General features: G+C 48.9%; 1 protein-coding gene across 9 annotated transcripts in view; it reads left to right on the forward strand.

Annotated features, from left to right (window-relative positions):
* The window catches only part of MLPH (melanophilin), an 86,560-nt gene extending 70,295 nt beyond the window's left edge, over positions 1 to 16,265 (forward strand). For 7 of the 9 annotated variants that reach the window (XM_032800060.2, XM_032800063.2, XM_032800061.2 and 4 more), the window contains 6 exons: positions 5,210 to 5,365; positions 6,100 to 6,192; positions 8,343 to 8,435; positions 9,769 to 9,826; positions 14,153 to 14,250; positions 15,031 to 16,265. In XM_032800060.2, the coding sequence (XP_032655951.1) occupies positions 5,210 to 5,365; positions 6,100 to 6,192; positions 8,343 to 8,435; positions 9,769 to 9,826; positions 14,153 to 14,250; positions 15,031 to 15,057 (525 nt within the window). In that variant the 3' untranslated portion in view covers positions 15,058 to 16,265. The remainder of the gene's footprint in view (positions 1 to 5,209; positions 5,366 to 6,099; positions 6,193 to 8,342; positions 8,436 to 9,768; positions 9,827 to 14,152; positions 14,251 to 15,030) is intronic. The other 2 variants (XM_032800064.2, XM_032800071.2) reach the window with 1 other exon arrangement.
* The last annotated feature ends 458 nt before the right edge of the window (positions 16,266 to 16,723 follow it).

The following is a 16,723-nucleotide window of genomic DNA, read 5'->3' on the forward strand; positions in this document are numbered from 1 at the left end:
GCCTGTCACAGATGTAACAGAGCTCTTGGGCACAAAAATTCCTTTCCCCTTTGCCTCACTAGGAAAGAAACTTCCACAAGTTTTAAAAAGAAAACTTTATATAAAAAGAAAGAAAATACAGAACAATAATACTGCATTAAAAGATCAATACAGGCTCTTGCTTATAGGAAAATGTGAATAACCAGTTTGATTTAAAAAATAGCCAATTCAAATCAATCCAGCAATCAACACCCAGTAAATACAACACAAAGCCAATAACAGCCTATTACTTTGTTTTCTTCTGTACTTACAGACTTTTAGTAGAATATTTGAGATAAGATGGAGTTAGAAGAAAAGCTTGTTTACCCACAGCCGAGGAAACAACAAAGACCCTGAGTACACAAATTCCCGCCCCTGACTTTTAAAAAAAATCCAGTTCTCTGATTGGTCCTCTGGTCAGGTGTTTGGTTCCCCCTTTGTTCACCCTTTACAGGTAAAAGAAAATTAACCCTTACCTATCTACTTATGACACTCCCCTCCAACCAGTGCTGGGGGAAAAAGCACATTGACCTGGGCAATCCCCAGCTGTCAGAACAGCTCTTAAGCCATCTTTGCTCCACCACCCCTAAGCTGCCCCAAGCACTTCTCATCTGCAAGTGAGGATCTGACCCACCATTTTAGACAGGGAGAATCTCCCTGTCATAGGCCTCAACCATCTACTGCTTCATATCCCACCAGGTGTAACTAACACATGCACACACCCCTCCGCTGGGTGTGCCCAAGCCCTCAGGAGAGGACCCCAGCTTTGATGGGTTGACACAAGTCTGCTATCCTGTGGCCATTTTACATCATCTCAGTTTAACTATTAGTCCCTCGATCGATTCTGTGGTAGGGGAAAGTTTGGGTTAAAATGTCATTCCTTCACCCCTTACCAAGGATGCTGTTGAGTGGATATCACTGACGTTGTAAGGGCCGATCCAAAGCCCTTTGGCGTCAACTTGAGTCTTTCTGTTAACTACACTGGGGTTTGGATCGATGTGTAGTAAAGCTTGAAGAGGGCTCATGGAGTACGTTCTGTTCGGGTTCTATGCAATTTCTCATAGTGCGGTGTGGCAGTGGAGTGGGAGAATGTTTTTTATGAACAGGAATGGAGTGATTGGTCTGTTGCTAATATGGTTGTGTAGGTTTATGCAAGTGAGCTGATAAGTTTGGCTGGTCACTCTTGCATAGCGTCTCCCATGCAGTGTTTTGTGGTAAGTAATGCTATATCGTATTGTTGCGGTGTATTGGAAATGGATCACTTGACTGGGGGTGGAACTGTTAAACCTCCAACTCATTTCTTTTGACCTTGGTAGATAGTGTTATAAGCATTAGTGGGCAAAGTGAGGTCTGGGCTGGTGGATTTTGCTTTTGAGTTTGGGAATAGTTTTTATACTGTGTGTTTCGTTCATTCATCAGAGAGTTTGGTCATAAAAATACAGCTACAAAAGGCAAAACTTCCTCCGAAATACCACAGTGCTGCTGGTTTCTGAATGAAATGCTACATCCCAGAGACAGTGGGACCCTTCACATCAGCTTCCGTCTTTGAATTCCTCCCCACAAAGAGAGAATCCAGCCATGGACCTTGGGTGCCTTCTAAAACCATTGGGGGCTCGTACTCACCCTCAATGAGGTTGTTCACAGGCAACAGGAAAGGGGTGGGAGCCAGATGGCAGAGGTGGAAGCTGCCCACTCCCGAGTAATACTGCCACTCTGGGCAAGTCATTTCCCCTCTCCCGTCTCCGCCCCTGGATGTTCCAAGCATTAATTAGTGTTTGTAAAGTAACTTCTCTGAGTGGTTTTTAATTGTCCACCAACAGATTGTGATGGTCAGTGACACACTGAAATAATTTACCAAATCACTGGGGTGGATAATTGCAGTTAGAAATACACATCACTTGGATTTTTCATGCCTCGAGCACATGGCAGGTTTCTAGTCCCTGATTGGAGTTTTAGTACTTGAATTTATTTTACCCTGTACTAGGCGCCTTCCAGTGCAAGGCTTCCTGCCTTGGAGAGCGTTCTCTCTAACTTCGCACATTACACAGTACAGGGACAGCAAGCCAGGGAGCCATGGATACGGGAGGAGAGACTGTTCGCAGTAATAAGATGATGGGATCATTCAGCAAAGCATGGAGGTCAGGGCCAGCTCCAAGGTTTTCGCTGCCCCAAGCAGCCAAAAAAAGAAAAAAAGCTGCGATCGCAATCAGTGGCAGCTCGACCTGTCATTAACAGATAGCTAAGGGTTAATGTTCCTTTCACCTGCAAAGGGGTAACAAACAACACCTCACCAGAGGACCAATCAGGAAACAAGATGTTTTCCATCCATCTAGCCCCTCGGAGCGAGCTTTTGGATGTGAATCCTTTTGTCTCTGGAGTCTGTAGCCTCTTGGCTCTGAAGATAGCTCTCTCTCCCTCTCCAGGTTCTATCTTTGCTTTCCATGGAAGTAGAACGGTCAAAGACAGATAGGCGTATATAATCGATTTTTGTCATTTACATCAGTGATAGTAGTTGTTGCTGGCTCGTTTTACGTCTTTTCTCTTGATGGAGCGCACTAGTGTTTATTAATAATTTTTTTCTTCTCGCCATTCAACGCCTGGATATTGTCTCCTTGACCACGAGACCTTTTATGTCTTTTTCTTTCTTTTGTATATACAGCTTTCTTTTTAAACACTGGATTGGCTTTTTCCGAGTGGGCTCAACGGATTGAGTCTGCAGCTCACCAGGAAATTGGTGACAGTAGACGGAGGGACGAAGAAAATCTACTTTGGAGTTAGCTACAGCCTTGCATTCTGCACGACTCTGAGTGCAGGGTGAGAGAAACCTGATCTCTCTGTCTGCGTTTCAAGGAATTGAACGCCGTGATCTCCGGGCCATCCATGGAGGAAGCTGGGGCAGAAAGCAAATGAGGGCCCAGGATAGGGGTGGTTCCTTTTTGTGAGACTCAGGGCATCTGAGTCTTGGGGTCCCCCAGGGAAGGTTTTGGGGAGACCAGAGTGAGCCAGGCACTGGAATTCCTGGCTGGTGGCAGCGCTATCAGATCTAAGCTGGTTATTAAGCTTGGAAGTTTCATGCAGGCACCCACATTTTGGACGCTAAGGTTCAGAATTGGGACTTATGCTTTATGACATGACCGCACCATTTTCTTCTTCAGCAGCAATTCGGCGGCAAGTCCTTCCCTCCCAGAGGGACCGAGGGACCCACCGCCGAATTGCCGCTGAAGAGCCTGATGAGCCGCCTCTTCCCCTTGGCCGCCCCAAGCACCTGCTTGCTGAGTTGGTGCCTGGAGCCGGCCCTGATGGGAGCAGTATGCTGGCACTCTTACTTTAACAGGGCTATTTTGTATATTAGTTATTAATGTCTCATTCAATCAAATGTCTAAGTTGACTCAGTCCTTGTGGGTATCAAGGTAGTCATGGTACTTCTGTTTAACATAACACTTAGAATCAGGTGTTCGATGTGTGTATTCATTGGTACGAACATACTATGTTCTTATGTTTTTACGTTCTCATGATGCTAGGCACTGTACTATTTATTAGGTGTCTAGGAACCCCAGGAATGGTTATAGTTTTGTCATGGAAATTGTGAATTTGAGTAAAATCACTGACATCTTGGAAACAGCTATAAAAACACATTTGATGAGGCTCCCCGACCAAGTGGCATTGCAACCTAGCGCAGGGGATCACAGCACCACTCAGCCTTGGCCCGGCTGCACCTCCATAAATGGAGACTGAGGAGCAGCTGGGCCAAACCTAAGTGGCGGTGCAACCCCGTGTGCTAGGTTGAAACACCCAGAGCAGGAAGCAGGGCCCAGCCCTCCAGCACAGGAACTGCCACTATGGGGTAAGTGTCAAGTAGGTTTGCCCTCCAACCCATCCCCCCGACGGGCCTTACCTTCCAAACCCCACCCCACACACAAACCCCACCCTACATCCACATACTTGTGTGTATGTGGATGTAGAGAAAACCACATTATTCAGTGACTTTCCCTGATTGTTTCCAGCACCTCTGCTGTGAAATTTACCAATAATTTTCCATGCCAAAAATCATAGCCGTAAGCAGCACCCCGCTGTGCCGGGCACTGTCCTGTATTTATTAGGGGTATTACAATAGTGCCGAGCAGCCCTAGTCAGGGACCGGGATGTCATTGTGCCAGGCACTGTACAACCACAGACCAAAAAGACAGTGTCTGCCTCAAGGAGCTTAGACCAAAAAAAAAAAGACTTGGAATACAACTATTTTGTAACTTGGTTGTACTGGTTCTATAACAACACCAAAAGCTACAGAAATGAAATGATGTACATTTTCATGAAAATCTCTCTCAAAATCAAGTAAACCAATCTTTTTTTTTAGAATTTGATGGGAATCATCAAGAAATAAGCGTTATTCAATAAACCGGAAATGTAGTGGTAATCAAATGGTGTATTAGGATGGGTAATAATGTTTCTTCAACCCTTTCATCCAGAAAGAAATGTTTACACATATCTTCAAATAGATCTCAGTCGACATGTGAATGCAACACCTTGTTGACAGGCACTTGGAGGAATCCCTACCCAAAAATGTATTTCCAGAACATAAGGATGCTATAGATAGGGACAGGTGAATTAATTATGCCTCCAGCTCACAAAGCGTAGCATCTCTACACCACACCGAGCTCTTCAGCAGATCCAGACACAGCTAGAGAAGACAGGAGGCGTTCACAGCCTGGCAGTGCTGTTCTCTCTCTCCTCTCCTTGCGAGCGTGCTAGAGCAGGACACAGCAGCCTGGCCTTGTTTCTAAGTGCCTAGCTCCTAGTCTCAATGCACGACATGACGATCCTGGCTCAGACGCTGACACCGCGCATTCAGGTCGTGGCGTTTTGTCCTGGTATTTCCCAGGGAGCTTTTCCCGCTTCGCCAGAGCAATCACTGCTTTTGAAAAATAGCAAAGGGGAGGAAGTGGCCCAGTCACTTAGAGGAAGGAAGCCCTGCGGGAGTCCAAAGATACAGACTGTTCAGCAAAAGAGAAGTTTGCAGTTATACGGCGCTGATCTCTCCAGTCCATCTGGGGCTGAGTCCATGGTAACCTGAGGTCTGTCTAACTAGGCATGAGAGAGCAGCCTGTGTCAATGCAGCAGGGGTTAGAATGGGAAGACGGCAGAGCAGACGCTGCCTGACTGCGAGGTGAGTCATACAAGGGCTTTTTTTCAGGTCTCCACAACTGCTGGAAAGACATCCAGGCTGGATCAAACCCCAAGGGACCTAGAGGAACGTGCGCGGCACAGCAGGACCACAGACTCCGAGCTGTCAGAGCTGGAGGACAAAGTGGCATCGGCGGCCGTGCAGATGCAGCGTGCCGAGAGCGAGGTGATAGCTCAGTTATACAAAGCGGGTGATCCAGCGAGGTCAGGCTGGTTCTTGCATTGTTATTTATTAGTGCCTAGGGGCTGTCGTCTCAGACCAGACCCCCAGCTGTGCTCAGCATTGTACAAAGACAGCGCTGGGCCAACTACTGAATGCTTCATCATTTACTCAGTAAGAAAGTAAACTCGGAATGAGAGTTTCCTTTACACTGCCATATTGATAGTGGTGTTCAGAGCCGTATGCACGTTACGCACGGTGTGTATCACTGGCAGCAGGGCAATTTGCCGAGAGCCCCCAAACCGAGTGGTAGCGCAACCTGCACGTGGGGGATACAGTGCCATTCAGGTTTGGCCTGTCTGGAGGGGTAGATGGGCGAAACCTGACTGGCGCCACGACCCCCATTCTCTAGGTCACAACACCAATCGAATTTGGCCCATCCGCCCTTCTGTCTCCAACTATGGAGGCGGGGCTGGGCCAAACCTGCATGGTGCCGCAGTCCCACGCACCAGGTTGCAACACCCAAAGCAGAGCCACTGCTGCAGAATGGCTGCAGAGCGTGCTCACTCTCCAACCTGGCGGGGGCTGAGCATGGCACGGACCTGGCGGGCGAGGCACTGGGGCCAGTGGCTGCAGCGGAGGTGACGCCAGAGGGATTGGTGGTGATTGGGATCTGCCCAGCTCCCAGGGTCATTTCTGGGGGTGCACCTGTAGGAAGTTATGTGCATTTTTTCTCTTAGGTTTCCGATATAGAGTCTCGAATCGCAGCGCTGAGTGCTGCTGGGCTGACAGTGAAACCAGTGGAAAAGCCAAAGAAGAAATACAGCACGCAGGTGAGTGTGTCTGCCTGTAGAGGGTGTACCCAGCAGTCAGATGTGATGGGACACAGTGATGTTAAAGCCAGAAGGGACGGTTATGACCATCTTATCTGACCACCTGAATAGCCCAGGACTAAAAGCCTCCCCTGCCGGTTCCTGCATCAGGCCCTTAACCCAAGTGCTATTCTACATATGCTATAAACAAACTCTGGGATAACAGTCCCTAACTCTTTTACAGCACTTGCCATTGGTATATATCAAAGTGCTTTGCAGATGAGGGCAGTAGCATTATCGCCCTCTTACACATGGGGAAACTGAGGCACAGTGAGGGGAGTGACTTGCCCAAGGTTACCCAGCAGGCCAGTGGCAGGGCTGGGAATAGAAGCCAGGTGTCCTGAGTCCCATTCCAGTGCTCTAGACACTGCACATATATTTACAGCCCCCTTGCCCTGTGTTCAGAAGGAACTCGTTTACTGCACGCTGTCTCCTTCTTTATCAGAAAGAAATCCCACCCATCTGTGACAGGAAGTCTTCAGTTTTCCCCATTCATTTCAGACATGAGATCCTCATCTGCAGCAACCGCTGCCATGTCAGCATACTACCGCTTAAAATGGGGACATGAGAACTTTCCCACCTTCTTAAGATCAGTCAGCCAAGGGCAGCTGAGATCCGTATTGTAAAAGGGGATTTTATCTCCTGGCTGTTGTTACTGGAATTGTGGTAGTGCTTAGAGGTCCCAGGACACCGCAGGGCTAGGCATTGTTCACACCCACAGTAGGAGACCAGCCCTACACCTAAAACCACACTATGACATTCCCCCGGAGTAGCCAGGGTTGGGAGGTACCACATAGACAGTCTTGTCTGTGCCTGCTGTGGATCAGCTCTCTGAAACCACCTTTCTCTGGCAACACAAGCACTGCCTGCCAGGACTTTGCAGGCCTTGCTGTCTCTGTGCAGGTGAGCAATGGGCACACACCAACCCCCCTGTAGTGCCTCACCTCTGCTCCACTGAATTCTCACAACACTTCCAAAGGAACAGCACATGCCTGCATGCAGGATGGAACTGGGCGTCACCACAGCCGTTAGCTCTGTCACTTTCTCTGTCTTTGTATCTAGTGAAAACAAGGATCTGTTTAGTATCAAAGAACAGAGATTCAAGTAAGGGTGAGAAAGAATATTGGAAACAAGTGGTTACATATAAAACAAAATTATAATGAGCTTTCTGGAGCCAAATGTAACTAACGAGGTACTCCCCTACCTCCTCCAAGAAAGCAAACTTACCCCAAGTCATTTCCCTAGTGTTTTCATCTGGTTGAGATCCCTTCTCATAGGGTCAAGCCTGCTGATAAGTTGTCCTCACAAACTGAAGGAATGCACAGAATTGTACCTCAGATATGGTTTCTGAACTTCAGTGTATTGCCCCTAGACAGAAAAACTCTTGCTGTTTTCCTATTCCTGTGAATTTCTTTTCTGTGAAGATTTCAGAATCTTCCTTAGCATTCAGCTCAAGCTTGAGAGTGGAGGCCCAGTGTGAACCAAGCAAGACTCAATTTACATGTAAACAGACCGATAAATGTTTCTTGTCTGAAAGAAAACCTGCTTTTCACCTGTCCTTAGACCTTAAAAACATAATTTTCAGTTTAAGTACATAACGCCTTCCACAACACACGCACACGCATTTCACAATGACACTGATGACCAGTGTGATCCCGGCTTTCTGTAGACACCTCACATCACACTCTTTGATGAACCAGAATGTAAATGCCAGCCCCCAGCGATCCCTCTAACCCTTACGCACTCTGCCAGTTGGCATCAAGAGCTCATGGGACACACTTACAATCTAAACAGACAAGACAGTCAAATGTTGAGAAGTGAAACAGAGGTGAAGTGACTTGCCCAAAGTTACCTTGGTTAGTAGCAGGGCTGGGATTAGAACCCAGTGCTCTGCCCATGGGATTAGCTATTCGCTCAACGCCACTCTTTGAGCCGTCAGTTAATGTAACTCATAGCTCCCTCAGTATCACCATGGAGGATGAATTGGCATGGAGGACCAGTGCTGCAAATGTCCCACCTGCTCTGGTCAGCTCGCTGGACAACTGTGCCTCTTGCTTGTCTTTTGGCACTGAAAAAGTCATAGAAATCTTTTACATTTCTTCTGTCCAAAGCTGATTATGCTCCAGCCTCCCAGGAACGCAGGTAGCGACCAAGGAGATCTAAGTACAGACTCTTCAGAGATGGCATCGCCAAATGACTTCAAAGTGAGTACACAGATGGCTCCTGGCTGTCAACGACGTGATTAAAACAAACCAGAGAAACCTTGGGTAGTCTGGAGTGATTGTGGCCACTACCCTTTGAAGAGACATCAAGTAGCCTGTGTGAAATGGGCTTGGGAGACTCAGCCAATTCCTAACGGACACGTGTCCACATCACATATGTATAATTGGTAGCTGCTGTTGGCAGACTTGGCAGAAAGGCCAGTAACGGGCATGGGAACTGCACTGTCCTCTTCACTGTAGCAGGGTGGCTTGCCTTGGGCTGTAGAGCCTGGGGCCAAGCCAACCCTGACAGAGGGATGAGCCCTGCCTGAAAGGAACCAGGGAATTTCCTGCAGAGGATGGCTGCAGTGAGGCGGAAGCTCTGGGGGCTGTGGTGAGACCAGGGGAATGGCTGCAGCTGGGAAGGGCAGGGCCTAGCTTGTCAGAGCCCTTCCTGCCTTCACCAGACCGGGGCAGTTGGGCTGTACCCTGCTGAAGGGTGTTTAGTTCTGAGCTTTGATTTAATAAATCAGATCCCAAGGAGGGCTGTTGTGGTTTGACGGGAAAACTCTGCATGGAGTGTATTTGGGGATCTAAGAGGGGAAACAGAGAGGAGGGGCTGCATGCAGGGCTGTTCTGAGGTCACTAGGGGGCGTTATAAAGTAGCCACTGGTCCACAGACTCAAATTATCCCTAGTCCGCAAAACATGGCTGAATAGGAGTAGACTTAAGCAGACGCGTAAATGCTTAGTTGGCCAAAGCGATTACTCCGGCTCAGGGCTGAGACATGACGGCATAACCACTTAGGGAAGTTTGCACTGGTCCAAGAGCTAAAGAGGGTCCCACTGTCTGTCGGGCCTCAAGTCTGGTACCTGTTACGAATGCTGCATTATTTTCATTCTAAATGTGCAATAATCTCTCTTAACCCTCTGGAGAATGCAGACTTCTGTATGGTGCCCGGCCTCCTAACCATTCGCCTTAAGGTTAACAAAGTGCTGTTAGTTAGAATTAGTTCCAAGAGGGCTGTCAGGATTTCTCGTGTCAAATAGAGTTTTGCCTTTGGGAAGAATTAAACAATGATCTTTGCTTTGCTTTTCCCTTTGTGTATCTCCCACCTGCCGTGTATTCTGGGTACAGTCGGCTAGTAAACACAACATTCCCACCAGTACATGCTCAGCTGGCTGATTGTGACTGGGATGGACATGTGAAGGCGTGGTGGAGATTGATATCTTTCCTAAACACAGAAGGAAACCCTGCCTGCTGGCCCCCTCAGACAGTGCTTTGAAAGAAAGGGCACAGGCCCAGAGATTGACGACTCCTCTCCCTTCTCTTCTAGGTAATGTCTATGCCACAGGTGTTAAGGAGAAAATTCAACAGTTCCCTTGAAATTGCCGGTAAAACTTGTGTTCTCTGCTTGTGTCTGAGGAAAGGGTGGGGGTAATGTTGGACCCTGTGGGGACTCATGTCCCACACTGTGGGAGCAGGAACTCACATCTGTCCGGCCTCCGGCCATGTTTTTCAACCGGGGAGCCGGCATGGCAAGTGCAGGGAAGTGGGATATTAGAAATAGGCCTGCGGGATCCGAGAAAAGAAGTAGAGTTCAGTGGCCAGATTGAAGCAAAAGGCTAAAAGTCTTCCTGGCCCCCTCCCAGCAGAGAACAGGATTCTGTACTGTCCACTCCCCTAAGGAAATACAGATCGTCAGCATTCCCCCTCTCCCTCACATCTACGGTATTTGCCACTCCCCTTGTGGGTTTTCCCTCGATGCGAGTGTCTTTGCAGTCCCCTGATCGTCACCATTCTGACCTCTCCGGGGGCAGGAGCCATTGCCTCAGCCAGGCCAGCTATGCTACAGCTGCTAGAAGAGTCTCAAGGACGACGAAGACCCGAAAGCTAGCCGCCGTGGCCATGCAAAGGGAAGGGCTCTGGGTACATTATGCCCTGGCTGCTGTCGGCAAGAGCCCTTAGGAAATGATTTTTCCACTTCTCTCTTATCTTGAATCATAAGCTTGCAGGAGGGATTGAAGAAAGAGCGGCTCTCCTTCTAGATAAGTGCTGAGCAGGGGAAGGAGTGGTGAGGAAAGGGAAAAGCAATCATTTCATACAGAGAATGAATTTAGCATCCCTCCCTCTCCCTGCCCCCATTAAAAGGGAATTGCAAGGCACGTTTCCTGGTCTGAATCTCACAGGGAGCGAGGTCCCTTCTCTTTGTTGGTGAGGAGGGGTCATCAGCTCTTCCCCTGAAAGGGCAGCTAGATAATGGGGGTGCTGCACTCCTGGCATGCAGATAGAGCAATGGGACGATCAGCTGACGTCAAAGCAGGAGTCTAATCCCCCAGGCGCCCCCACAGGGAAGCAGAATGACTTGGTATCTCCTTGCCACTCTCCCCACAGGTCATTGACGTGCAAGGTTGTGCAGGGAAGGATGCAGATAGGGGAAATTGGAACGAGGCGAGAGCGAATGGGAGATCGTGTAGAGGTTCAAAAAGCTGCTTCATTAAGCCTGGCGTTCCCGGGTTCTTAGGGATGTCAGGAGGTCAGTGGGGGACTTGCTTGTGCTAAGGAAGTTTCCATAACACAGTGTGCCATGCAGTCCCCCTCAATGCAGCCAGGGGCGACTCTAGGCATTTTGCTGCCCCAAACACAGCAGGCAGGCTGCCTTCAGCGGCTTCCCTGCGGAGGGTCCGCTGGTCCTGCAGCGGGTCCGCCAAAGCCGCGGGACCCGCGGACCCTCTGCAGGCACGCCTGCGGGAGGTCTGCCTAAGCCGCGGGACCAGCGGACCCGCCACAGGCAAGCTGCCTGCCGCCCTCGCAGCGACCGGCAGAGCACCCCCAGTGGCAAGCAGTCCCAAGCACGTGCTTGGCTTGCTGGGGCCTGGAGCCACCCCTGAATGCAACGGGCTAACTAATGGGAGTTTAAACTTTGCTCCTGTATGCCGCAGTGGAGACCAATAAGCTGGTCTGTGCCTCGCTGCGGAAAAAAACCCTGTAGCAGGGGTTTTGGATTCAGCCATATACCACAAAAATGGGCCACGCTCAGCCTGGCTGGAAGTGGGCTCAACTCTTTGGAAATCAGCAAAGTGGCATCTTCTTACTCCAAGGGGGATTTTGGCCCATTGTGTCCCTTTACCAAGGAATTGAAGTAATTAACTTGCTATTGTGAGCCTCCGTGCCCAGCAGGGGGCCAGATCCTGGCCCATGCGAAGGCTTCAGTGGTGCAGAGAGTCGCTGAAGGTGACCGAACTGTGCAGCAGAAGATTCCTCCCAGCTCCTCCAGTGTAGACAGGCACAACAGGGCTGGATTGGGGACATGCCTGGAATGCACCATGATCTCCAGGCTGTGTAACGGCAGAGACAGGCTGAGCTGTTCCCAGAACTGGGCCAGGAAGACAAAAAGCTCTTGTAAGGTTCCCTTTACCCCTCCTCCCCACAGCTCCAGCACACCCAAGGGCTTTCCGACCACAGAGGTGTTTGCGAAGTCTGCCAAGCGCAGAACCATGCAAGAACCAGAGAGCCCATCCACTGCTCTGCTCTGAGTGCAGGAAGGGAGAATTGCAGATGATACCCCGGCTTTGTCTGATGCTTTTAGCTTAGGAACCCGAGTCCGTGTTTCAGTGGTACTGTGGTTTTTAGGCAGAATGTTGTGTTGTCTTTCTCAGTCACTAAGAACCTCTGGCAAATAGATTTTAAAAGAAAAACCCTTGATGGCTTAAAATTGAGAACGTGATCAGGATCAGAACAGTGGTTCCTGAACAGCTGCGTTTCCCTTTTGACTCCTGTCTTAGTTTGACAGAAACAAGCCTCTATCCCCAGCCCTGCTCCAGCGCCCGTCTTGCTGCCAAAGAACAGGCTGCATTCCATTCCACTCCTGCATCCGCTACATCCTCAGCTACTTTCTAGTTCCAGCAGCTTTCCTGGTAACGATGAAGCATGAGGCCGAGGGGCCGTGGCTCGATATTTAGCCAGCAGGTTGAGCTGGCAGTGCCTGATCTTGTGAACTGAGTGGATTTGCTGTGGGATCATTGCAGGAGAGTAAACACAGCCCTGTTTTCAAGGAGCAGCCATTGCTCTGACCAGAGTGATCCCATCAGTGCTTTGTGTAAGCAGAATCCAGAGTGGAGGGATAGCTCAGTGGTTTGCGCACTGGCCTACTAAACCCAGAGTCATGAGTTCAATCCTCAAGGGGGCTATTTAAGGAATAGGAGTAAAAATCTGTCCTTGAGCAGGGGATTGGACTAGATGACCTCTTGAGGTCCCTTCCAGTTCTGTGTATATGAGCCTCTGTCCTTTTGAGCAGAGGGCTTCTGGAAGCACAGCACAAAAGATGCACCCCAAGGAGTGGATGGGCAGAGCTGGTGCACAAGGGGCTTAAAACCTGCTTATTTCTGGGCTGCTGCAGGGGTCTGCTCTAAGCTCCAGCAGCCTCCCAATGTTCTCAGCCCAGAATGGCCATAGCAGCTAATCTCCTCCCCATCCAGCCCAATACCTCTCTTCCGGCCTCCAGCCCCAGCAAGCACCTACACAGGGCCTCTGAGGGAGGGGCAGTGGAGAGCCACTCACAGCCTCCCGGTGCTGTTCCTCTGCCAGGCGAATTCTCCTTCCCCATCTGCAGTGCTCTGATGGCCAGTATGTGCACCTCCCACTGGTGCTGGTGGAGGATGGCTCCCAAGGAACCACAGCCCTATCCCAGCACAACCCAATATGCCAGAGCAGCTGTGCCAGCTGAGGAGTCCTCAGCCAGGAGAATCCCCTGCTGCTGCCTTACAACAGTCCCTTCTGTGCTGCAGGGGGCATGGGAGGGACAGAGGATCTGTCCCGTTATGTTTTCTAATGCACCTGCCATGGTGCCTAGGTGCCCTGGTGTCTACTCTGAACAGCAGCAATGCAGGTGACTGGATTAATTTTAGCAAAAGTCAAGAGTTGCTGTTATTTCTCTGACTATCTCACTGAGTTTGACCTGGTCCCACCGCAGTCATGGGACCAGGTCAAAAGAGAAACCACTGGCGTAAAGACTCCATAGAAGCAAAGCCAAGGAGAACCAGGCCTTTAGCTGGGAGTTATATTTCCACATGCAGACAGTACAATTCCGCTGTAAGACAGCCACAGGGTACTCTCACCTGCACCGAGTTGCCTCTTGTCTATGCTGGCCAAGAACCTGTTCTGAGAAATTATCAAGCTGCTTCCAGGGTCGCTGTACACGCTACTGTAATAGATTCTATGAAGCTGCCTCTCAGAGCATCTCCAAGGTGGATTCCTACTGTTCTTCTGGATGGGAAGAGGGGGGACGTATAAATACAAATCAGGAGTCACTGATAGAATAATGAGCACGCTGAGGCGAGCAGCTGGCTGAATAACCAGGAGGCTGTTAGTTGAATTGTTCAGGCATATTCATGAACTGTAGATACTGAATTATGAATGGAAATCACACCAGTGGCTCAATGAGTAACTGACACCTCTGACTGATGTGGAATATGACCTGGCTCACGCCCTGTGTGCCTCGAATATGAAGAGTCTAATTCTCTTCTGGTTTACAGTGGTGTCAATCGAGAGTAATTCATTGATTACACACCCATGTAAAACTGCTGTGAGTCAGAGGAGACTCAGGCCCAGAACAGGGTGAGGAAGCTATTTCAAAGATCCAGGTGCTTTTCTTGTTACCCACACGTGATCTTAGCTCAGCTCCACCAACGTAAGCTATTTTATCTTTTGTTTTTGTAAAGACGGCGACGAATCCTTTGATCGAAACTCCATTTACCGAGGCTCTTTGACACAAAGGAACCCCAACGGGAAGAACAGAAAAGCAGATCGCATCTTCGCGGTAACCTTCCAGACTCTCACTTCTTGGCCCAACACATGATTGGAGGGGTTTCAATCTGCAGAGCAAGGAAGCCGATTAGGGCTGCCAATCTCTGGTCTGGCTCAGCTCAGTGCAGCAACTGAGTGTTGGGGGGAGGGGTGTGCAAAGAGGTCATTCCTGCAGCTGGGGGTCCTGTCCTGCACTTTAGGAGCGGAGAGTTGCTTAGAGTTCTTGCTAATTGGCCGTATAGGGTCTGGGCATTTCGCTACATCAATAAATTAGCACAGAAGTCTTAGCAAACTGTATTTCACCCCTCTAATGTTGGTCAAGATATGCATGGTGCCTCCATGGGGTTCCACTGCTGAAACCTATGAAACACCAATGGTGCCCAGAGATCAGCAACCACTCCTCTGTGGTGTGGTTCAGCCTACCCACCCTTAGCCAGTGTGCAGTCACTGGAGCCCACTAGGCAAGAAATGGAGCTGCTGAGTGCAGAGCCGATCTCAAGGCATGTGATTAGGTCAGCAGCACGCACGAGACCATGACATGGGCATGATGAAAGGAGGCAGTTGTATCTTGCAGGGGTACATCTCCCCCGGGAGCCATGCTGGTGGCTTCATCTCCTGCTCTGGAAGGGGCAGCGAGGGCAGCCCACGGCGAGTGGAGATTGCAGGAGGAGAGGCACGCAGCTGGGGAGAAGGGAAATGGAAAGCAAACTGTGCAAGTTCTGGGGCGAATGAGATTCGTGTGTTCAATCTTGTAGCCCTGAGGTTTTCAGTTCAGCATCTTGGTGCCTTGCAGAAGCCTGTGATGACTCATCGACCCTGAAGAAGATGGAGCCTCACGACACTGCAGTTTTACTAACAATGCCCGGCCTCAGCTCAGAGCTTCACCTTTATTTCCCTCAACACATTCTCCAAAGGGCTGGACAGAGAGGAGGAGGCAGTCCCGTGGGACAAGGAAATCCTGTCGAGTTGTGCTCACAGAGCTCTGGCTCCACCTTGCTACCCAAGCAACCATGTCCCAGTAAGAAACTTGCTGCCTGTTCCTGACAGGATTTCCAGCCCACAGTGTCTGGCAAGGCAGCCCTAGCTGTAACACCGCACACCCTCTCTGTTTCTTCTGCAAGTCTCTGTTGTTGTGAAACCAGGGCATCTGTCAGCATTGGAAAGCAGCGTTGTCAAGGCTGGGAGTTGGGAGGGTTAACTCAGTGAGCCAGATACATGCTGGGTGTAATTCTGGTGGCTTCAGTGGAGTGAGTTGTTTTCCTCTTGGGATGGTGCAGAGAAGTCAGTGATTGGACCCAGCAGTATTCAAGAGTTTGCAGTGGATTTAAAGTGCCCACTCCCCACTGTCTTGAATGGGCGTCACGTGGCTAAAACCCAGCCCAACACTTTGCAAATGTCTAGCCGCACAGTTTCAAAGGTCACTCTGCAGTTCTCTAAGTTCTGTCCATTCATCCCTCTCCCCCCATGGGCCGGAGCGACAGAAGCTTCCTAAAAGAGGGTTGGAGGCCACCTCAGTATTTTAAATGGAAACATTTAGTTTAAGAATGATCCATGTGAATCCTCGTGTGAGTAACATGTCATTGCATTAGGCTTTGGTCACGAGCGGAAGCACCAAACCTCTGCAGATACGTCCTGCAGTCACTTCATTGCACTATCAGTGAGTAGGACCCAGAGTTACTACATCACAGAAAATTCTGTGCTTTTGGGCATTTTTACCGTTCTGAAATGGAACAAAACAAAATATTTTATCTCCAGCAGAACCAAATTCCAAAAAAAGGTTGGGGGTCAATCAAAACGTTTCATTTCAATAAAACTGAAACCTTTAATTCCCATTTCGATCTCAAAACTTTCAAATGTTTTTAGATAAAAAGGGTTTTTTTGAAAAAGTCATCTTGAATTGAAAAATGAAAATGTTCTAGTCCCAATATGTCAAAATTGGATATTTTAACATTATTAAAATGCTTCTTGGGATGTGGAGAAAATTCATCAAAATCGACATGTTTTTCAAAATGTTCTGATTTGACAAAATTTACATTTTAGAGGTAAAAAAAAATCAAATTTTGATGAAAATTTTCCAACTAGCTGTAGTTGTGACCAACTAATAGTATTTGTATCCTCAGCCTACTGTTCTTATTCTCTTGGCCATGAGAGCTGAAATGAACCAATGTGACTTCTCCGCAGCTGCTGCCTCATTTTTAGTAGAATTCATGTAAAAGCTACTTAAACGCTCAGATTCCCTTCATGATCCTTTAGAAATCATTTCCATTCTCACTAGTATAGTCCAAGCTGAGATCTTGAGTTCTCTTTAAGTTGGCATATGGCTAGGCTGTTCCAAGAAATAAGTATAATTATCTCTATGTTAGAAACCAACTTCTAGCCACAACCATGTCATCACAACACCCTGCAAATAAATTAAATGACCAGTTGTATATATCTCATCACTGAGCTGACATCAGGCATAACCCAGTGACCCAGATCCTCAGCTG

This window comes from Chelonoidis abingdonii, chromosome 10, assembly GCF_003597395.2.
Source record: "Chelonoidis abingdonii isolate Lonesome George chromosome 10, CheloAbing_2.0, whole genome shotgun sequence".
NCBI classification, from domain to species: domain Eukaryota; kingdom Metazoa; phylum Chordata; order Testudines; family Testudinidae; genus Chelonoidis; species Chelonoidis abingdonii.